The sequence below is a fragment of the Astatotilapia calliptera genome, chromosome 23 (assembly GCF_964374335.1).
Source record: "Astatotilapia calliptera chromosome 23, fAstCal68.1, whole genome shotgun sequence".
Classification (NCBI taxonomy): Eukaryota; Metazoa; Chordata; class Actinopteri; order Cichliformes; family Cichlidae; genus Astatotilapia; species Astatotilapia calliptera.
Window position 1 is genome coordinate 772940 of NC_137443.1, and position 22061 is coordinate 795000.

At 45.1% G+C, this 22061-nt stretch overlaps 3 protein-coding genes and 1 long non-coding RNA gene across 8 annotated transcripts in view; 2 read left to right on the plus strand and 2 right to left on the minus strand.

Annotated features, from left to right (window-relative positions):
* The window catches only part of obscna (obscurin, cytoskeletal calmodulin and titin-interacting RhoGEF a), a 40267-nt gene extending 32124 nt beyond the window's left edge, over nucleotides 1–8143 (plus strand). Inside the window, exons 62-80 of the mRNA XM_080297062.1 lie at nucleotides 42–242; nucleotides 325–385; nucleotides 465–542; nucleotides 622–794; nucleotides 978–1004; nucleotides 1096–1248; nucleotides 1430–1475; nucleotides 1549–1626; nucleotides 1735–3445; nucleotides 3568–3693; nucleotides 3795–3917; nucleotides 5346–5513; nucleotides 5625–5727; nucleotides 5823–5864; nucleotides 5969–6208; nucleotides 6499–6722; nucleotides 7054–7150; nucleotides 7331–7480; nucleotides 7551–8143. Coding sequence (XP_080153188.1) covers nucleotides 42–242; nucleotides 325–385; nucleotides 465–542; nucleotides 622–794; nucleotides 978–1004; nucleotides 1096–1248; nucleotides 1430–1475; nucleotides 1549–1626; nucleotides 1735–3445; nucleotides 3568–3693; nucleotides 3795–3917; nucleotides 5346–5513; nucleotides 5625–5727; nucleotides 5823–5864; nucleotides 5969–6208; nucleotides 6499–6722; nucleotides 7054–7150; nucleotides 7331–7480; nucleotides 7551–7734 — 3985 coding nt within the window. The 3' untranslated portion in view covers nucleotides 7735–8143. The remainder of the gene's footprint in view (nucleotides 1–41; nucleotides 243–324; nucleotides 386–464; nucleotides 543–621; nucleotides 795–977; nucleotides 1005–1095; nucleotides 1249–1429; nucleotides 1476–1548; nucleotides 1627–1734; nucleotides 3446–3567; nucleotides 3694–3794; nucleotides 3918–5345; nucleotides 5514–5624; nucleotides 5728–5822; nucleotides 5865–5968; nucleotides 6209–6498; nucleotides 6723–7053; nucleotides 7151–7330; nucleotides 7481–7550) is intronic.
* Nucleotide 8144: 1 nt separating this feature from the next.
* Nucleotides 8145–13318, minus strand: guk1b (guanylate kinase 1b). 2 transcript variants are annotated; one of them, XM_026160289.2, is made up of 10 exons: nucleotides 13237–13318; nucleotides 12183–12347; nucleotides 11959–12074; nucleotides 11780–11821; nucleotides 11334–11453; nucleotides 10399–10495; nucleotides 9251–9389; nucleotides 8983–9067; nucleotides 8821–8906; nucleotides 8145–8726 (listed from the first exon to the last, which is right to left on the minus strand). In XM_026160289.2, exons 3-10 carry the CDS (start codon nucleotides 12068–12070, stop codon nucleotides 8694–8696), a joined length of 714 nt encoding a protein of 237 aa, XP_026016074.1. In that variant the 5' UTR covers nucleotides 12071–12074; nucleotides 12183–12347; nucleotides 13237–13318; the 3' UTR covers nucleotides 8145–8693. The 2 variants fall into 2 exon arrangements, with proteins under 2 accessions (XP_026016074.1, XP_026016075.1); XM_026160290.2 differs by lacking the exon at nucleotides 11334–11453.
* LOC145424571 (uncharacterized) lies at nucleotides 12347–13562 on the plus strand. The gene is made up of 2 exons (XR_013905650.1): nucleotides 12347–12540; nucleotides 12616–13562. It is a non-coding gene; the product is annotated as an uncharacterized LOC145424571 (long non-coding RNA).
* Nucleotides 13563–14037: 475 nt separating this feature from the next.
* Nucleotides 14038–22061, minus strand: part of rnf220b (ring finger protein 220b) — a 28622-nt gene continuing 20598 nt past the window's right edge. The window contains exons 6-16 of one of the 4 annotated variants that reach the window (XM_026159704.2): nucleotides 21539–21581; nucleotides 21194–21283; nucleotides 18721–18764; nucleotides 18315–18396; nucleotides 17833–17929; nucleotides 17620–17679; nucleotides 17433–17497; nucleotides 17263–17347; nucleotides 15532–15640; nucleotides 14780–14854; nucleotides 14038–14694 (exon numbers count right to left, since the gene is read on the minus strand). In XM_026159704.2, the coding sequence (XP_026015489.2) occupies nucleotides 14623–14694; nucleotides 14780–14854; nucleotides 15532–15640; nucleotides 17263–17347; nucleotides 17433–17497; nucleotides 17620–17679; nucleotides 17833–17929; nucleotides 18315–18396; nucleotides 18721–18764; nucleotides 21194–21283; nucleotides 21539–21581 (822 nt within the window). In that variant the 3' untranslated portion in view covers nucleotides 14038–14622. Of the gene's footprint in view, nucleotides 14695–14779; nucleotides 14855–15531; nucleotides 15641–17262; nucleotides 17348–17432; nucleotides 17501–17619; nucleotides 17680–17832; nucleotides 17930–18314; nucleotides 18397–18720; nucleotides 18765–21193; nucleotides 21284–21538; nucleotides 21582–22061 lie in introns of all 4 variants that reach the window. The other 3 variants (XM_026159702.2, XM_080297990.1, XM_026159705.2) reach the window with 3 other exon arrangements.

Here is a 22061-nt window from a genome sequence, read left to right on the forward strand (position 1 = left end):
CCAAGATTTCATGTGCAGTAAATCATCTTTCTGTGTTTTAGGGGAACGTTCGGAGTAGTGAAGCGCGTCGTCCACAGAAGGACCGCTGAAGTCTTTGCTGCCAAGTTTCTGCCTCTGCGGAGCAGCACTCGGACCAGGGCCTTCCAGGAGAGGGACCTGCTGTCCCGCCTCGCTCACCCCCGAGTGGCTTGTCTGCTGGACTTCTTTTGCACCAGACGCACCTTGGTGCTGATCACAGAAATGTATCCTACCTCTTACGTGTTACAGTTAATTTGTGTGTTTGACCACATATTGAAGCTGTGAGTTCTTTAACAGCTTTTCTAGCTGCTGTTCTCACGGGCTTCTGGATCATTTATTACTGAAAGGATCGGTCTCAGAAAAAGAGGTATATTTAATTTACTTTATTAAATGATTTGAGTCTTGCAGAAAAGGTGCATGACACGTGTTGTGTCTTCTTATTTCAGATTCAGTCATTCATACAGCAAATTCTGGAGGGAGTTGGTCACATTCATAGCATGAACATCCTGCATCTGGACATTAAAGTGAGCGCTCTGCTGCATTGCATTATTTACTCTGGGATTTATTTTCACGAAGTCTCTTTTTCATGTTTCTTCCTTTTAGCCTGAAAACATCCTCATGGTGTATCCCCCAAGAGACGAGATCAAAATCTGTGACTTTGGCTTCTGCCAGGAAATAGACACATCCAGGCACCAGTACAGCATGTTTGGGACGCCTGAATTTGTTGCCCCAGAAATTGTTCACCAAGAACCAGTAACTGTGGCCACTGATATTTGGTGAGTTTAACGGCTACATGTATTTTAGATATAAATCAAATACTGTATATTTCTCTACATCCAGATGCAGAACCAACCCTCTAGTTTTATACGGAGATTTAAATAAAAGTAAACGATTATTTGCAGTAGTGCACAAAAGTTAAAAGTTGAAACAAAACGTTTGAATCGTTTCTGTCTTGTCAGGGCCGTGGGGGTTGTCGCGTTTCTCTGGTATGTATCTCCGCCTTTTGAAAGCAATCTTGAAATCTTAAAAACACAGAACATCCAAAAATGTAACGACTCTTAAACTTTATCTGGACAGCCTGGTGTGTCGGTGCCCTTTTGTGGGCGAGACTGACCGCGCCACACTGCTGAGGGTGGGGGAGGGCACTCTGAACTGGGCCGCCCCTGATGTCATGTACAGGAGCCCGGAAGCCAAGAACTTTCTCCACACGCTCCTTCAGCCTGACCCAGAGTAAGGAAGCGCTTTTGGTGTTTTACGTGGGCTCGTGAGATATTTTTAAAGTTATGTGCAAACGACAGAAAGTACCCTGTGTCAGTGATGCTAACGCTGCTAAGCTTCTTATAGCTTCATTATGTTGGATCCAGTTGCTTTAAGGTGAAACAGAGAATGTCTCTGATGTTTCTGTACCTAGGAAGCGACCGTCTGCCTTTGAGTGCTTGGGCCATGACTGGATCCAGGTGAGGTCATATCATCAGGTGTTTCCTTTAAACTGTGAATGTCAAACTTACTGAACATTGGGACTGTTGTCAGGATGAACATGCAGGAGAAGACACGGATGAAATCAATACAAGGAGTCTGAAAGCCTTCATTTCAAAAAGGAAGTGGCAGGTGAGTTCCTGCTGCAGCTTTAATACCTGCCTGGATACAAAAGGAAATACCAGATGGTTTCCTGTAGTGTTAAACATCTTTGTCTGAGTGTGCTCTCTTTCTCTTCAGCGTTCTCTGACATGCATTGGGTCGGTGCTCACACTGAGGCCCATTCCTGAGCTACTAGATGCTCCTCTCAGGGAGACGGCAGTGACGGTGCCCCGAGAGCCCCAAGAACACAGCAGTACCTCCCCGAGCAGTGGCTCTTCGTCGGAGTATGACGAGGCTGACTCCTGGGACTTTTTCCAGCACTGCAGCCAGACTGAAGAGGAAGAGGAAACAGAGGAAGACTATGATCCTTTAATGGAGAGAGCACAGATCCCAGATCCTTTTCCCAGCTTCCACCGGGATGGAGAAGAAGAAGGGGATTTGACACTAGGCGAGGAAGAGGATGGAGAGATAGTAGGAAGGAGGACTGTATTAGAGCGGAGTATGAGCAGGCAATCGGTCGCATCGTCGGAAGTATCGTGTCAAAGGACACCTCAGAGGGAACGTCGGTCCAGCAAGGACAGCAGTCCATCGCTCTACCTGTCGGATGGGGACGAGGGTTCAGGGAGTGACGGAGGTCGTATTCCTCGGGGAAGCGTCATCCGAAGCACTTTTTATAGCAACTCTCATCAGCTTTCGCCGTTGTCTGCCAGACACATGACATTAAGGGACAAATTTCAAGCTAAGAAGCAGGAGAGGGGCCGCAAGCCGCTCAGGAGGAGCTTCTCAGGACGCCTCAACGAGCCTCTTATTGAATATGTGGAGGATGAGACGGAGACCAGCCGTGGCCAGAGACGGGCATCCGTTCAGACCGCAATGCAGAAGTCCTGCTCGTTTGACAGCGGGGTGGGTTTCGCCCATGCTAACGCACCACCTCACAGAAGGAGCAGGTCTCTAGATGAGTATTCACGTCGGTCTCCCACTTCACCCAAACGTGCGAACGCCGGTGAAGAAGAAGGGTCGCAAAGTCTAAAGGAAGATTTCACAGACGATGAAGTGGCCGGGACAAACTTGCTGACAATCCCAAATTCTCAGCGAGCCACGAGAAGAGGCTCTGTCACTCCTGTGCAGGTGAGGCAGGCTTTTAGAGGAGCCTCTGTTCCTTCGAGCTTGGACCAAGCACAGACGGAGGGAGATGACTTTGCTGGCTCCCAGGGGTCTCTGGCTGAGTCTTTTACTTTGGAGCATGGTGGCTCTGAGTCTTCAAGTAGACTCGGCTCCAGTGAAGAACTGAGTCACGGTCGTCTCAGAGGGAGATACAGATCAGGAGACGGCGATGGATATGATGATCAGGGTGAGCGCCTCGTTGCACCATCGCCTCGCTCTTTCCAAGAAGTAAAACCCCGAAGCTCGTTTCCCCGGGCACCACCACGTAATCGCACACGCTCCAATCCCAACCTGTCCACAAACAGCAGAGGTCAGCTGGGGACGCCGCTAATGCCAAGCCCCAGTCCCAGCCTCTCTTCTCTGCAGGCTCCAGAGAGGCCTCCCAGAGCCCGGGACAAGAAAGAGGGTCACGGCCTCCAGAGGCACGCATCTGCTCCAGCCCTCGAAGCTCCACCACCTACAGGAAGGTCACCAAAACTGGGACTGCTTAACATCTTCCGCAGGCAATCCTGGACTGGCCATTCCTACTCCCATCTGGAGGACACGGAGTTAGGACCAACTCTGGGCGAGATCATGAAGCCTGATACACCCACCATGTCTCTAAGGAAGAGAATGAGAGCGTCAGCCTCAAGTCTGACCAAACTCTTTTCCAGATCCTCCAGTAAAGAGGATGTGAGTGAAGGAGGTGAGGCACCGCAGATGCACCTCAGTATAAGCACTACGTTGTGTTACTGTTGTGAAATGATATCCTGTATTATTCAATCTGAAGTTAAAACCATTTGCTCTTTCCTGTTTTATTTATAACAGGTCCAATAGTGAAAGGATCAGCTCCCGCTGCACCTGAAAGGAGGCGCAGCAGCAGCCTCGAGAGTCCCAAAAGGAGGAGCTCAAAGCTCTTACCATCCTTCAAAATACCTGCGTTTAAAAAGAAAGGTCGGACAAAGGTTACATTCTGTGACTGATCTGCTTTAAATTTCACATCACAGTTGTTGCTTTGAGAACATGCTCTTTTGTTACCCTTTGTTAATATTCAGACCTGCCCGTTCGCCCCAGCAAGGCTGAGGTGCTACAGTTGGATGGAGGCGGAGTCCTCCTGGCGTGGAGGCCGGTTCGCTCAAGCGATCCCGTCACTTACTGCGTGCAGTACTGTACGGACGGTGCGTTCGCAGACATGGCAGGACAGAAATGTGTTTTTTGTTGTTTGTGTGAAAAAGAAATTATTTAGTGTTTTCCATTATGACTAAACTATATTTTTATGGTCTAAAATAGCGGCTCCAACCTTTTTTGTGCCACGGACCGGTTTATGTCCGACAATATTTACCTTTAAGGTGTCGAGGATAAATACAACAAAATAAAAACAGTACTGGTACCGAAGAAGGAAGATTTATTCATAACATACAGGAACAGACCCAGGGGGAAGGGAACAGAGTTAACCATCAAAACAATAAATAAATAAGGCTAAACCCCTGAAAACCATAAATTTCACTCCTGAGCCTCGACTCTCGAGGCCCGGTACCGGGGGTTGGGGACCGCTGGTCTAAAACACCAGGGAATTTTAATAGCACTGTGTTATTGGTGTTTTCCATTGCCTAAATCAGGGGTGTCCAACTCCAGGCCTCGAGGCCCGGTGTCCTGCAGGTTTTAGATGTGTCCCTGATCCAACACAGCTGATTTAAATGGCTAAATCACCTCCTCAACATGTCCTGAAGTTCTCCACAGGCTTGAACTCATCATCTGAATCAGCTAGGGATGCACCGATACCAATACTGGTATCCGGTATCGTAGCCGATACTGTAAAATGCGTGTGTACTCATACTCGTAAAAGTTAACCGATACCATGAACCGATAGGTTTTTGTACTCTGTATCGGCCAGTACTCGGATCCAAGTATCGGTATTGTAGCTTGCCATCACCAGTGTGTGAATGTGTGCGTGAATGGGTGGATGACTACTAAGTGCAATAATCCTTTCTGTCATCGTTGTATTTTTACTCAGTTGTATATAGTATTTGTATTTGTATTCTATTTTTATCTTATTGTATATTTATTTTATTTTATTCTATTCTGTACAGTTGTGTACTGTATTTATTCTTATTGTATTCTAATTTTTGCCTCATAACTTTTGCACTGTCCACTTCCTGCTGTGACAAAACAAATTTCCCACGTGTGGGACTAATAAAGGTTATCTTATCTTATCTTATCTTATCTTATGACTGGATGTGTAAAGCGCTTTGGGGTCCTTAGGGACTAGTAAAGCTATATAAATACAGGCCATTTACCATTTATTGTATCGGTTTGAAAAAATCGGTATTGTTGCATCCCTAGAATCAGCTGTGTTGACCCAGCGTGAGATCTAAAACCTGCAGGACACCGGCCCCCGAGGCCTGGAGTTGGACCCCCCGGGCCTAAATTTAAACAGTGTAGTTGAATGCAGCACTCCTTATAGGAGGTCACAGGTTATGAGCAGAGGGTTGGGTGGTGATTGAGTGTGATGCTTACGGAGGAGTGTACCTGTGTGTGCATGTATTGCAAACACATCATTTGTAAAACGGCACCAACACTGGTGTCATGGTTTCATGTCTCCACAGGGGCGGAGTGGACAGTCCTGTCAGAGCACGTGGCAGACAGCTGCTACGTGGTAGAGGACTTACCGAGAGGAGCTTCTTACGTGTTCAGGGTGGGTCGTGTCACAAAGACGGGAGCAGGACCGTTCAGTGACGCCTCAGCTCCCGTTGTTATGGCGACTGATCCTGAAGGCAAGAGAAACGCTGTCTCCTATTGGACGTTGTCTTTTTATGATTTCACGTCATTGTTATTATGCTCTTTTTGAAAACATGGTGCAACAGCTGTTTGTGTTTGTTATACAGAGATCCACATTCCTCTCATTCAGACTGAGTCACTGGGGTCAAAGGTCATTGGATCAGAACAAGCAGCACACAAGAACTACAACTTCCTGTCTGAGATCAACAGGTGAGACATCCAACAACGAGCTGCAGCAGTTCAATAAAGTTATGTTTTGTTTCTCTAATCTTTATAACTGAAGAGCTGATTCCTTCTGTTGGTAGTAACAGTGTGCATGATAACACAGGATACCAGAACCAGGCCCAGTAAGCCAAACCTCACTTTACACGCTCAGGTCTTGGCCTTACTATGCAAAGTGCCCTTGGGTGATTTATGTTGTGACTTAGTGCTGCATCCATCCATCTTTCAGGGGTCGTTTCAGCGTGGTAACCCTGTGCAGGAACGCCGAGACCAGCCAGGTGTTTGCGGCCAAGATCACCCCTTACCAAGCAGAGCAGAGGCAGCTGGTGTTGAAGGAGTACCAGCTGCTGAGGAGGCTTCACCACCCCCACCTGGTTCAGCTGCACTGTGCTTTCATCACCTCCGGCTACCTCGTGTTAGTAGAAGAGCTTTGTCCCGGCAAGGAGCTCCTCTACAGCCTGGCTGCGAGGTAAGCGACGCTCAAAAACATCAGCCATGAAGGAGGAGCATAGTTCCTAATAACGCTCGTGTGTCCTCGTCTTTCAGTCTAGCTTCAGGTTAGAACTTGTACACATGAATGAGCTTGAGATGGGAAGTCTAAGAATTTAAATAGACGTTATCAAGCAGAACAAACAGAACTGTATATCAAAATGTAAAAAAATCAAGCTAAGCTAATATTTCTGTGCTAATTCATTAGTTATGGCACCTCGGGTGCTGACGTCAAGCTTGACCATCACGTCTGTGTTTGCGTCCTCTCAGAGATCTGTACGCAGAGACTCAAGTGGCCGAGCTGCTCGTTCAGATCCTGAGTGCGGTCGACTATCTCCACGGCCGCCGAGTCGTCCACCTGGACCTGAAGTCGGACAACATGCTGGTGGACGACTGTAACCACCTGAAGGTCGTTGACTTTGGCTCGGCTCAGTCCTTCACGCCCGGACAGCCTTTAAACATCGAGCACATCCAGGGCTTTTCTGACAGCAGAGGTAATGATGTGTGTTTTTTAAATTCACACTAAATGTTGTACGCTGCATTCTGATTGGTCTAACATACTAAACCTCTGACTGTCGTGGCCTTCCGACAGACTCCTGCAGCAAAGGTACACGTTGTTTTACGGAGGACGGATTGATGGAAATAACTCCGCCTAACTCCATCCACCTCAGCTGACCCTAGCTCCCATAGTCTAACAAACCCAAGTCTATTCTTATCCTTTTATCCATTTCTTTTTGGTCTGAGCCTTTTTCCTGATACAGAAAGATGCACTGCCTGTAAATGTGCCACTCTCTATAAAGATATTCTGTCTGTCTGTTCTCTCAGTGTATATTATCCTTCCTAAAGCTCCGGAAATCCTCGAAGGTCAGGGTGTTGGGCCAGAGACCGACATCTGGGCTGTTGGAGTTTTGTCGTTCATCATGTAAGCAAAGAGGTTTATTCAAACTTGGATTACATCTCATCATCTGAGAACAATCCCACACGTAGCAGGGCTGTTCTGTTCTGATAAATGTGGGTTTGTAGACGTCATGGTGTGAGGAGGCTACAGACTGACTTCTGTTATAATAAGAATTACTATCATCTTTATCCTTCCCTACGTTAGGCTGAGTGCTGACAGCCCGTTTCATGCGGAGCACAGCTGGGATCACGACAGAAACATCAGGAAAGGGAAGATCCAGTTTGGACGCTGCTACCCGGGTCTGTCTGAGGGAGCCCTGAACTTCATGAAGAGCAGCCTGAACAACAAATCCTGGTGAGTCTTTTCCCAGAGTGTACTCACTCACACGTTAGCACTCATTCTGACATGATAAAAAACTTTGCAGGGGGAGACCCACTGCAGCCGAGAGTCTCCAGAATCCGTGGCTCCGTGCCCATCGCGCCCCACACAAAGCCCGTCACTCCAAAGTGTGCTTCTCCACCGACAAACTTAAAGCTTACCTCAAGCAGAAAGAGGAGAAACGAGATCAGGTGCGCACCAAGCTTCAGGGTCCCTCCTTCTGCCAGTGACGCCACGATGCCAAAGTTACCATCGTCTTTCTCAACGAAGAAGAAAACCTGCAGCAGTTTGTGCTTCAAGTGTTGCTCTGTGTCTGCCAACCTGGAGCCCGGTTAGAAAAACGTTTGATTTTTAAAAGTTGATGCGTCTTAATGAGTTGCTTCTGTGTTCGATTGTGTTTTATAGTCTGGGGATTTATTTTGTGCGTATCAGGGATAACGTGTGATCACATAAGGTGTGCACGGTGCTGCTGCATGAGCTGGAAAGTTGATCAAAATGTTGTTTTGCTCCTCTGGCAGACGGACGGACATGCTTGGCTTTGCAGTTCTGTCTCCGTAAAACGTATTTAACGCAGTATTTTATGTGAAGCTTTACAGGAGTTAGTCGATTAAATCATTATTAAACAACTCAAAGTGCTCAGTCGTTGTCCTAAAACTCTTTATTCTGTCTCGTTTCAGTTCAACACACGAACATTTCAGCTCTAACACATTTTAGATTAAATCTACCACAAACGGTGATTTTCAGATGCTCTGTCGTTCATGTGCACGAGTCCATCCTGATAATATACTCGACTAAGACTGAATTTATTTCTACTTCGGGTAGAAGTCATAGTATCTGAACACTTTCTAGATGTGGAGCTAAAGCAGATCTGTGCCAGCCTGTGAAGACCGAACGTAGCGCTGGATGTGGCGTTTTATTCGTACCTGCTGAGCCAAATGTCAGAAATCTATGAAGTAGGACTACACACCTAATATCAGCCACTGCTTTTACTAAATCTAACACAAAGGACATGTGAGACACGTCGGTCCAGACTCTTCGTTTCCATCTGTGTGTCTGAACTGCAGCTGGATGCAGCTGAGCGTGAGGAAGAGCTTTTCTTATTTCACGTGTTCCAGTGAAGATGGAGCTTTTCCAGTCAGAGACACATCAGTGTTCCTGTCCACCTGCTGAAAGCCTGCTTATTTCCTTATTATGATTTGGCCTCCTGAACTTTTTTAATTTCCTGTGGAGAGAGAGAGAGAGGTGACAAATACTTCAACCAATCATCTGATGAGTTTAAAGTAAAAGGAGCAAAGAGACTTTCTGCTTTTACTTACTTCATCCAGGATTTCTTTTAGCTCCTCGTAGGCCTTTTCTAAGTCGTCGTTGATGATCACAGCATCAAACACTCCGGGCTCCTTACCTAGAAATTAAATCAAATTGCAATAATTGGCTTTGCATTCGGGATCACGTTCCGCCGGAAATGATGGGAAACTTACTGAGCTCCATGTCGACGCGTGCCGCTTCCAGACGTTTCTGTAAACTCTCCTCTGTTTCCGTCTGCCTGTCCCTCAGACGTTTTTCCTGAGAGACGACAGAACAATCACAGCACCTACCTGTAACTGGGCACTGCTTCTTACTACCAGGTGAAGTCTTGTCACACTTTTAAAGCACGCTCAAAGTGCAAATATGAAGAAATAATACATCTTAAAAGCGCAAGAAAAGAATCGATATATGCTGTGGATTAATCACAATAAAAGGATTTACCAACACGTCCATAGATGGAGGCTGGATGGAGACGTAGATGGGGTTCAGGTCGGTCTCTTTGATCCGCTTCACCCCCTGGATATCCACGTCCAGGATGCAGATCAGGTTTTTGGCTCGCACGTCTTCCACAGAAGCCTTACTGAACAAACAGGAGTCAAATAAGCCGTGCCGTTCACGTGAGCAGAAACATCCAAGCAGGTACTGAATGTAATTTTGTGCTTCTCACACGAAGTGACTGGTAAGAGCATAAGAGGATCGCTGCACTGATCCGAGCTGCTCAGACTCAGAGAGTGAGCGTTATCTTCAGAACAAGAGGAAGAGATTAAATGTGACACAAGGTGCTGAGCCGCAGCGTTGCTCTTTTTGACCTAATGGGGGTTAAAGCTCCATCTGTCACCAGACTATTATGTAGCCGCTTGATCCTTGTTACTAAGCCCACAGTGTGACATTTATGTAAGGCTCGGTCTTCATTTCTAATGACTTAAGTTCAGCCTGTATGAGGACACTGATATCTTATTGTATTTTCAGCAGAAATGCGTTTGGTTTGATCAGTCAAACCCTGAATCCTGGGTGTGGAGCGTCAGGCAGGACCAGCCCACTGGATCACTTTGGAAAATGTAAAGAAAGCTTCAGACTTTTCTCCAGTGTCACAGCTTTTCCTACTGATTTCCACTCACACTCGCTGCATAATTCAATTATAGATTTCTGTCATTTCAGACATTTTCTTCTCACAGTTTAGGCCCAACGAGACGATTTCTTTCATTTACTGCAGCTGCATTTCTGTAGCATGTAGTCAGACTCTGACACACTGTTGACATCGTGGCTCTTTTTCTTACATTAAGATGTCTCATTGATTAAATGTGTCGGTAATTCTCTGCACAGAAAGACTGTGCGTGGCTCGTGACGTAAAACGAGCTTCACGTCCCTGCAAATGTTTCCTCAGCAAAGTTTGATCAGTTCTGCTTTTAAATAAACTCAGTTCAGTTCAAATGAAATCGCGCGAGATTAGAAGCTGTCGCGTCAGAGCGGTTTGCACACGCAGTGTTACAGAGAGCGGGTTAACTCGGGGCTAGCCCCCCTCTGAGAATATGCATGCAAGTCATAGTGTTTATGAATCTGCGTGAAATATCTCACACATATCCATTTACCTTGTTCCATACATGTTGCCAGAAAACTCAGCGTGCTCAATGAACTCTCCTTTGTCGATACCCTCCTGCATGGCCTCCCTCGTTGTGAAGTGATAGTCTGTGGGGAGCAACGTGTGGAATGAATCGAGCTCTGCGTGGAAAACGATCTATCAAAGCAAAATCAAGCAGGAGCTCACTACAGTGTAGCAAAGCTGTCACGGTGTAACAGCCTGTCACAGCTGATCACGCGTGTCGGAGCCTAATTTCAACTGTGATTGTCATTCTCCACGTGTGTCCACACGCGACCCACAGACCCACACAGGGCAGTTTCAAAAGCAAACACGTTACTACGAAGCAATCATTACATGACAACATGAAGGAGTCAGACTGAAGCATCAGTTTGGAGAGAAACACTGTAAAACAACGAGATAATAAGCACGAGAACAGGTCACGGGGATTTAAACAGCGCAAAGTGCGGATATTTCTGCTCATGTTAAAATCCTCGTTTATTAAAAGTTGGAAACCTGTTCATCACTCAGTATTAGTTTAAAGGACCTCGACTAAAGAATGCAATAAAATGGATGCAACAAGTTCTAAAAGGATTTTAAAAATAACCTTTTGTTCTCCTGCATGTTGCCAATGGTTGTTTGCATCTTGCCTATCGGGAAAAAGAGGAAATGGGAACACCAGTGTGGATCTAAAGACGTGTGGGAGTGGAAATGGGAATCACTGCTGAGGCATCACAGGGGGCTATTTTCAAAAGCTTGTTACTCCAAAGTGTAAACTGTCGCGTCTTCCTGAGGTCATTGTACTTTTTAAAAATATATATATTTACATGATTTTCAATTTTTTGACCAGTTCCTATTAATCCAATCACAACGTGCCAGGATGATGAAAGTAACCCCCATCCATCTGCGGTAAAAATACACTGTGATCAGGAATCACACTGAGATCACCTTCATCTGTGGTTTCTGATTCATTTGGACATGAGGCTGACATTTCTATGTCCTCAGAGGATAAGACGGCTGCTACGGGCAGTAAAGTAGCCCCCAGAAGCATGGGGAGCTTGTTCAGTCCTATGGAGAAAACAAAAAAGGCACAGAGAGCTTTATCCCAAACCAAGGGAGCCTCACAGGGTGGCAAACCAGTCCTGCAGTTCACTTGGGAGTAAGAAGTGCTGTGGGTGTGGAGTGGGTGGGGGGAGGCTAGGAAACAAAATGAAAAGGAGCTTGTTTGTCAGATTCTCCACTTTTCTCCACTTTTATCTCAGCTCTGCAAGCTTAAATCCAGATGCAGGGCTGATGTTTTGTGATTGATCCTAACACAACGTGAAAGCACTAAACATGAGCACCCACTTAGAAAGTGCCAGCAAAAAGCCGGGTTTCACTCATAAGTGTTGTACCTTTGCCATCTTCTTCTCCTGGTCGAGGGTTTCTCGTCGTGTCTGCGGGGAAAGAATTGCAAAAACATCAGTGTCAACTTTACAGCCGGTACTGGCAGGTGCAGAATTAGGCTGCTGCTTCCTCCTCAGACAGGACGTTTTGCAAAGGAAGCCGAGCATCAGTTGGCACAAAAACGTACGTGAGACGCTGAATCCAAAGACTCCTTCGTGCTCTTTCATCAGCCTCTTCAACAGAGTGCTCTTCCCTGCTCCAGAGGGGCCACTCAGCACCACGGGCCTCGGTCCTGACATCGTCCTAAGAGCCACGGACAGACGCAGACGGGGGAAGAGGGATGTCTTAGAGATTTGTACAGACCAACACGTTTCACAGGCGGTGAGCTATGGTGTCTTTCAGGTGCTTTACCTTAATAATCTCCCTTTTTCCTGTGAATCGCTGCTCCTGGCAAAAATCTCAGCTATCCCGTTTGCTCGTCGTAGGTGCCGTGAGGCTAAATCTTTTGATCCAAGCTTCTCGACACACCGTGGGGTTAAAAGCAGGCTGTTCCTCTCGTATTGCTGCTGTTGCAATCTAAGAATTAATTGACATTAATTTCTGTGTCCTTAATTAAAGCATCAAAATGCGTCCACGTCCTAATTGCTGACTGGTTAGACAGCCAGAGGCCTGGAGGTTAACACTAAGGATGTCTGTTAATGAAGCCGCGAGGGGTCAGTCAGCTGGGATAATTGGATCTGAGCCAGGTGGCGCTCAAGGTCCAGGACAGGTGAGTCGTTTACCTAAAGACCGGATGAATCCCGTTAACAGAATTACTTAATAACACAAAAATCTTCCCCAGCAGCAGGTTTACTCGGCACCTTGACTGAATTGATCAGTTCGAGCACTCTTTCATTCGCACACCAGCTGACTGCTGATGGGACCTCATCTACAGTTACATAGTTACTGAGGTAACTGCTGTTGGAGCGAACACACGAGCAGGAGGATAATCCACGGTCTGTTTATCACTATTAACACTTAGTTCTCATCATTTCATTTCCTGAAAAGATAACAACAGCTTATCTATTATTGTTTATTAGCATCTTAACTCTGCACCCTTCCTTCCTAATTCAAAGAGCAGACACTGAATTTTCACTCTATACTCATATAACAGAGCTGTTTTCTAATAAATGTGTCTGTATGTGCATGTAGGTATGTGTGTGTACGTGTATATGTATGTGTGTTATGTATGGGTGTATCTGTATTTGCGCATGCGTGTGTATAACTTGTGCACAAGCATCTTTAGATACTTACATTATTGTGCATTACGCACAACGGAGAGATGCCAAACTGTGTTTCATTGTTCTTCTAACAGTGACAATAAAGAGCTATTCTATTCTATTCTATTCTATTCTATTCTATTCTATTCTATTCTATTCTATTCTAATGTTTTACTCTCGTTTTCTTCGAGTTTTATTGATCTTACCTTTTGTCAGAGCGTCTCTGTGTGTGTCGTCTGTGTCGGAGGGACGTGGAGTAACAGATGATTGTGTGCGCGTGTGTGTCACACCGACTCTGTCAGTCTGGATTATCACCGCCTGCCTTCAGCTCACTAACCAATCACGTCGGGGCATGCTGACTTGTTTTGAGAAACACACTCTGCCGTCCAAGTCTAACATAAATGTTTCATTTTTATTAGAATCTGATCAAATGACATTTACCTGGCTGCTGTACATTCAGGTTATACTAGGTTAACTATATTTTTCTTGATGATTAATTATTTGAATAAATAAAAGTTTTATGTGATATAAAGTTATTGCTTCGTGTTTGTTGAGGATGAAGAATCTTTGTTTCTGAGTGTTTCGGGTCTTTCTTGGTCCTGTGTGTGTACTGCATGCAGACTTTGTTTCACAACCCCGCTCACTTCAATACGTGTGCATTAATTTTTGCCCGTCAGAAACTGGACTCGTCTCTTGCTCCACTCTACGGCGGAGGCGCATTGCTCTTTTACGTCTCTCTGTGATGTGTCTGAACCTAAGTGGCCTTGCAGTAAAGGCTCAGAATAGCAGGCTTTAGAGTCTTTCAACTCCAGATGAGCTGCGATGGGCTCTGCCTGGCTAATCCCGCAGCGACCCACTTCTTAAAGGGCGCACACACGCCATCATAAGGCTGTCGACAAACGGCAACAACACAGGAATGCACGCCATTCACGCCTCGGCCCACACCTGCGGCAGGTGCAGCAGATACTCTTTAGGTGTTCACAGTTAAAAGCTTTCAGGAAACAACCGCCTTTAGACACAGATTTTATTTTAGTAATGTTGATAAAATTAGATTTGAGTGATCCTATACAAAGAAATACGCCAATAACAAAGACAGAACAAGTCCCCATGTGATGATTATTACTGTAAATGTTTCCAACCTACAAGAGCTAAACAAAGAATAAGTGATCTAAGCAAAGACAAACTCTGTACAGTAAAGTCTGCTAGTCAACATCCTATACACACACCACTCCAAACATACATACACAAAATTATGTACATGTGCTTTGCAGTTCAATCATCTTTCCATAAAACAGAAAAAAAAGATTTTTTTTAAAAATCGATAAATAGTCTCAAAGCATTTTTTTCTCAGTGCCTGAGCTCTCAGATGGTTTCAGAGGTTTCTTCTGATCTGCTGGACGATGCAGTAGAAACACGGATATTGTACAGGTCAGAGGTCGCACTCAGTTAGTAGCTGTTAGGAGAACAACGATGGTAAGAAGGAGGAAAAGGAAGAGGGACGGGAGAGGGGAAAGGTGGGCTTGCATGACAGGCCAGCTGCCCAACAAGTCCAAGCCTGATTGGTCAAAACAGAAGAAATCCCTGAAAGTGAGTCACAGGTAAACTCGCCTCAGGTCTCCAGGTGAGGTGATGGTGTTGCACTGAGGACACAGCTTCTTTGCTCCCTTTGAAAAAGAACGGTGAGACTTTTATTACAGACTTTTACTTCGTTCTGGATGTTTTGCATCATTTTTACGTTCAGCTTTTTACCAGCGTTCGAAGCCAACACTCCTCACAGTGAACATGCCAGCACTGGATGGAGGTGAGCGGCGTTGTGTAGGTGTCCTGCACACAGGAACAGGCACAATACAGGTGAGCAACGTTTACCTGCAGTGCGACAAAGCTGCCACTAGGTGTCCACATGTAACTACAATCAGAGCTTTGGAGGAAGCGACTTGAATGTTTGTTGGGATTATCTCTCATTTATTCATCTCATTCATCCCACTGTGATATTTTACTTTGTAACTGATTTTTAAAAATAATTTTTTTAAAATCACAACAAAATATTTAACTTAGAAAAAAAGCCATGCAAAAAATCTGTTCATTACTAATTAATTATATATTTCCAATAATCACTTACATTTTTACATGTAAAATAATAGAAACAAATAAATTGTCTCAGACTGGGGTCGACTTTGAAGAGCAGCGTGTGGTGCATTTGGGCTAAATAAATATTTGAGTGAATAATTGTTCAGTGTTTTGATTCTTTCCGTGTAAAATGAGTCAGTATTTAAAGGAATAAATGTCGCAGAGCTTTATCAGATGCAAACTGTAATATTTGTCGTGTGTATCAAACAGTATTAAGGTCATCTGCAGTACAGTCTGATCATACGAGGAGTCGCAGACAAACATTTTCCATAAAAATATTACTGTATTTATTATGTTAATGAAGAAACAAACATACACCAACAGTTTGAAATTGTGCTCTTTTCTCTTTTGCTTTAATTTGCCTCCACACTCACCATGCAGATGAGACATTTAAATCTGTCTCCTTTAGACAGCTGTTTCTCCAAGTCCCGTATCCGAGCCTTAAGTGCATCTAATGTTGTCAGCGTGGAGTCCTCCGAGAGCCTGTGCGCGCGCACACACACACACACACACACACACACACACACACACACACACACACACACACACACACACACACACACACACACACACACACACAGGAGGACGAGAGGGAGGACACACGAGTTAGGCAGACACTGGAGAGTCATTTATAAATCGAAGACAGATTAAATTATTCGCTGGCCAACATGGACACTGAGCATGAAATTTAGCAGCAATCACATTGCCTGCATTGGGTGTCTCATTTATCATGGGCAGCGGGGCGGGGGTTAGGTGTCAGCGTCCTCACAGAAATAGACATACACGCGCACAATTACAGCATAGACTCTATATGCAAACATACTGTACAGATGGGATGCAATGCATTCAGCGCAATGAAACGTGTACACGCCTGCATCACCTGCTAAGACCCTGACTGACGACATCATCACACTGATATAGTGTGGTATTATGTGCTGGTGAGAGCAGGCGGTCCGAACAGGTATGGCATAAATACAGAGGACCAGGATACAGAGGAATGGCTTCCTCTGGTTGGCTGATGGACCAAGTGCATGCTGGGACAAGCAACAGCTGGATCAACCTGCCTCCACGACGTCAAACTTTAATTTCAAGAGGCACAACTTTGGACATGGCTGCTGACCACGTCTCCTCTCATGTCTCCAGAGTTACCGGCTCAAAAATCCATCAAATACTCAACAAAGACGGATTCTTTCACTTTGACTGAAAGTCAGTTCATGGGCTCGTTGGCAACTTGAACAAAGTGTGTCAGACTTGCTAAAAACAAACCATTAATTGAACCATTTATGAAATTTGGGTTTAACAAATGTTGGTCCAGAGTGCAGGAAAGCATGAGCCCGCAGCAGGGAAAAACGATTTACCTTTAACCTCTAAAACTTCATTTTTTATTAATGTTTATCGAACCTTCTGACATGTTTTAACCCTTTAAATCCTGAACCATGAAATAACTCCCTGAAATCTTTCATTTTTTGATAACGGACAGTTTGTTGGTCCTTTAGACAAAAGTCTTAATCGGCATGTGAAAGTTTTAATTTGCTACATGAGCCATGTTTTTGCAGTTTAGTCATTAAAAATGTTTCATGCAATTTATATCATTTTTTGAGGGTAAAAAAAAATCATGCTGATGATGTCACAAAAACACACGTATGAAATATGATACGCTGGGCTTTAACAGAAATTTGCAGATATGAGTTTTAGACTTTTTTATTGCTTAAAAATGTATTGTGCACTTTATTTAGATGGGGGGGGGGGGGGGCACACTGATGAAGCCTGATAAACTCACAGAAACGTTTCTGCTGTATATGACAGAGTAGGCATGAAAGGGTTAACGACATAATGGATTAAAGGCAAAATACTCTTTGTTTACTTCTTTTTCCAATGAAATTTTTCATTAAAATTTGTTTATATGGCGTCAAATCACAACAACAGTCGCTTCAGTGTGCTTTATGTTGGAAGGTGAAAACCCAACAATCAGACCTTTCTATGAATAAGCGCTTGGCGCCAGCGGGAAGGACAAACTCCCCGGGCTGCGACCGGCTTTAACAGTCTCTCAGTTTGTGTATAAATCTGTTAAACTGCAGATCTAACAACAGATCTAACAAACTCACATCTCTATCTCAGCGTTTTTGCAGGTTTGAGTGAGACCGGCTGCACTGCCATCCTGTTTCTCTCCACTGCTTGTAGATGGACTTCCTGGATACACAAACCAATGAGCAGATTACAGTTACATCCATAGTTTTAGGAACTGTGCTCAGCTGCCTCATTATTCCTAACTCACCATCATTTGACCATTTATTAAAGTCCAAGTTTACTCTGGATTCAGGCGGCACGCTGCTGCTGTTGCTGCTGAAAACAAACCAAAGTATATTTACCATCTGAAAGCATCTGAAACGGCTTTGAAATGAATTTAGTTCATATTTATCTAAATGAATACCGAGTGATCGTCACACATCACGGATACGTACTTCACTGCTGTCTCTTTGGAGCTTTCTCCCGAACAGGGAATCACGTCTGTGTCTGTGTATCTGCAAACGAAGTCAGGAGAAAAATACAGCAAAGTGTGCGAGGAAGAACTTTCTCCATGTGCGCGTATATCCCAGTCCCCCCACTTTACTGTAAACGCATTAACATTAACATGCTGTTTAGCGTGCACGCTGGCGTTCTCTTCAGAAGGATACTGTGCCCGGCCGTACTCCAGCGTGTCATCTCCGTCCACGTCCAGGTCTGCATCGCTGTCTCGACACTCCTTAGAGGTGGTGCTCACCAACATTGCACCTGGTGACACAGATTCAAATGGGAATCATTGTTAACAGCCACATTAGTGATGAGGAAAATGCGACGTTGCCCGTGTATCTGCTGTGACTGCGCCTGTCAGTCAGTTTCCAGGTCAGAGCTGCTCCTCACGCCAAAGAAGCGGTTACTCTTAAGCCAACCTCCCAGGCATCCTGCTGCGCCGTAATCTGGACTGAAAAGTTCAGCGCTTCTTCAGCTGCCACTCAGTCACAGTATTCACCCTCCACTGAACAAGATCACACACGTGGGTACCTCAGTGGTGCACACACACACACACACACACACACACACACACACACACACACACACACACACACACACACACACACACACACACACACACACACACACACACACATTCACTTACCTTTAAAGCCTATAGACGCCATCTGTATCCTTCTCCTCTCATTCCAGTCGTCCTCCAATGCCAACAGGTCTGCCGACCCCTCCTGAAAACAACGCCGCGCACACACATGTACACACAAAGACACACATCGGGTCACATGTTCTCTGTCTGGACGAACACGCCCATATGCCTCCTGTAGCCCGGAGCTACATATCTGCCTCACAGCCGTGAACCGGCGCTCGCGGCGCTTTCACGTGGATACACAGCGAGCTGACAGTGATCCGTGCACCACGTGAACAAAGCCAGGCAACAACGTCTCGGGGTTCAAGGTCAGCGTGTCACACGTTACATATATTCATCTCTGATTACAACACAAATGTCAGGGAAACAAATACTTGCATCTGACTCGTGTGCTTGGAGAGCCTACCTGTGCTTCCTCTGGTTTTCTCCTCTTCAGCTTTCCCATCCTGACTGAACACAGAACACACAGAAGAAATACTGTTAATAATGGTTAAAGGGGACGAGGCATTAGCTTTGGGGTTTAAATCAACACCATCAAACAAGTCGCATGATTTTTAGTAACACTATTGAATTATGTGTAATGAATAACTGGGGTATAACTTATTTGTTCCTGTACATAAAAACGTGCGAGTTTGAGTCGCTGTTCCATCTAAAGAAGCCGAGCTTTGTCCTAAACTGTGATAGGAGGTCACCGAGCTGCGTGAAGACTAACATGACCACGGGTCATTCAAACAGGTTCACACTGAGCCCAGAGCAAAAGAAAGACAAGCCAAAAATATTCATATTAATATTTACAGCTCTATTTATTACCTCCATATTATTATATTTTTATTTAAATAAAAGATAAAAATACTGATAAATAACAGGATAAATTATGCAAAGACTACACTGTGAGTCAGCAGCTAAAAGTAGTGCATGAATGGTTCAAGCTCCCAACGTCCTGCACTCAACACTTCACATGCAAACAGTGAAGAAAGCGAATAGTGGTGGAAGAGGTACCGACAGCTTTCACTTCAGTAGTAAAACCAGTGTGGAAGTATTACAGGTAAAGTTCTGCTCTCACACAATAAATCCAGTGAAAGTGTTCATTAAATAAATGAATACATTTCTTTTCCTTTCAATATTAGAGCCTCACCTTTATAAATGATGTGTCATGTATTTAATTTAATCTTAAAGGAACAAAAAGTCATGATTGTTCATGTGCAGACAGAGGAAACACTCAAACGTAAAATTCACCTGCTTGTGGAAACCGTCTCGTTCACTTCTAATAACTTCCAACATTTAAAAGCCGGAAATATGGATGCGACACTGAAAACTACTGAGTTCTGTTTCTGTGTGAGCTCACTCCACAAACTGTACAAGCTGGCCGCATTGATGCACGAGGCCCTTAAAGCAGAGACAAGCAGATGCTTCGCGTGGACAGAAGCTGCAGTACGGGATTCAAAGCGGCCCCCCCGTCCCCGTGCTGTCATCCCACCGTCCTCCCCCGCTTTCCTCTCTAAAAATATGAAAGCTAACATGGCAGAACACCAACTGAACCTCCTCTCCTCTCCCTGCCCTGACTGACTGCAGATTGCAAAAGGGGACATTAAGTTTTAAGGCCCTCTAATTCCCTGCTGGATGACAGTGGCCCCCGAGGGGAACGCACGGCGAGCCGGTGGCTGTGACCCGAGTGCCGCAATCCCAGCAAACATAATGAGGGTTAAAGAGACGGTCATAGATGAGGAGGAGCTCATCAAACTACGAAGACAGAGGGAGAGAGAGAGGGAGAGAGAGAGGTTGATTAATCAACAGAGGACCCCCCTCCTCCTCCTCCTTCCACTCTCTTCTTCTTCCTCCCTGACGTGTATTTAGAAGCTCATTATGCTGTCCGGTTATAAGGCCCAATAAAGGCTAACAGACCTCGACAGCAGTGGCAGTTTGAAGAGTCAGCTAAGAGCTGCAGAGTCTCCGCGGGAATAATAACGGGAGCAGGAAGTCTGCGGCGTCAGCCGCCGCCGGGACGCTGCGCAGGTTTCTGTATTCGTGCAGAAATGCTGTCAGCCTACTTTCAAACATGCTACATGCTATCATTTATTCATTTATTTAGAAATGGCTGGAAACTGTTCAGGGCTGAGTTTCTGTTACAAGCTTCTGTGGAAAAGAACCAGAAACAAGTCCTGATCTGGTTACTGCAGATCTACAAAGCCTTCATTTGTCTCTTAGCGTGACGCACAGCGCGAACACCATCATAAGCTCCGCGGCTGAGCCGTAACGGTAACTACCCGCACGCTTCAGAGGAGAAAATAGTTCCTACGTGAAACATTTACACAACACTGTTTGTGGGTTTTTGTGTGAGAGTAACAGTGTCAGAAATCTCAGTACGTGCCTCTCCCTACCCCCGCTCGCAGCAGATGGCCCCGCCCCTCCCTGAGCCTGGCTCTGCCGGAGGTTTCTTCCTGTTAAAAGGGAGTTTTTCCTTCCCACTGTCGCCAAAGTGCTCACAGGGGGTCTTTATCTTACAATGTAAAGCACCCTGAGGCAACAGTTTCTGTGATTTATAATAAAATGAGTTTGTCATTGGGAAACACGTTTTTTAGATTTTTATTAAAAAAAGCAGCTCAGGTGGAATAAATATTAATCTGGTATCGTAAGGATGTTTCACATTTCATGAAAAGTTTTTGAGACACTTGAAAAGTCAATAGCAGCTATTTCAGGATTAAAAGCATGAACATAATTATATCCATTCAACTAAATAAATACTGACTGATTAGTGAGCTGATGTACTAGTGTCAGAGGTGGGTCTTTTATAAAATAGGAAAAAGTAGAAATGAATAAAATAAATGTTTCTTGTGTGTGTGTCGAATCCTCAGTGAAAAATGCTTCTCAGTGTTTCTTACCAGCTTGTGCGCAGTCTAGGTGGGCTCCTGCGCTGTGGGGGCGTAATGGGGCAGATTTGACGTAGCACCTGCACCAGCAGAGGTCATCGACTGTTAACATATCAAGGGGTCAAAGTTTAAAGGTTAATAGCTCCTCTGCTCGTGGGGGCGCTAGGCCAGCTGAGATGGTGTGGGAAAAGAGGTGATATCTGAATGACTGGTGAGGGTGGGGACGACGAGCGTGAACAAAATATCTTTTTCATCTTCTCAACTTTACGGCGTGACAGTCGCCTGGTCTGGACTCTGAACCACAAACTGAGTGTGCGGCACAGAAACACAACATTCGGTCCACGTGGATCAACGTACCGTTTAACCTGGTGTGTCTGTTGGCCCGGACGCGGAGAAACGTCTGCAACAGAGGAGAAAACATCATTTGCACTCAAAAAAACTGTCCATAAAAATAGAAGATGCTGTTGGAGGAAGCTGTCACGGAAAAAAGAGACTTAATTATGCAGGTAATGTTTGTGCCCTGTGATCTGAACGCTGCCGCTGTGCTTCTCCGTGTTTACATCACTGTGTGTCTGCTGCTCTTTGTGAAGATGCTGCGTAGGATATGTTGTATCTGATGAAGCTGTTAGTTCTCGTTCTGAGGGTCGAATGCTGCCTTCGTTCTCACAGATATGCACAAGCTGTTCTTTGTCGCCTGTGTTGTGATCACAAGAGATGAGTCTCACTTCCTACCCGCTGCAGATGGATACTTGTAAAGGCCCCACAGCATCACACAGGCTGAGTATTTCTAACTTAGACATGCGCGCATTTCAATCCTTAGAAACTAAAGCAGCAAAAGGAAAACAACAACTTTATATTTTTGTGAGGTCAGCGGCACAAG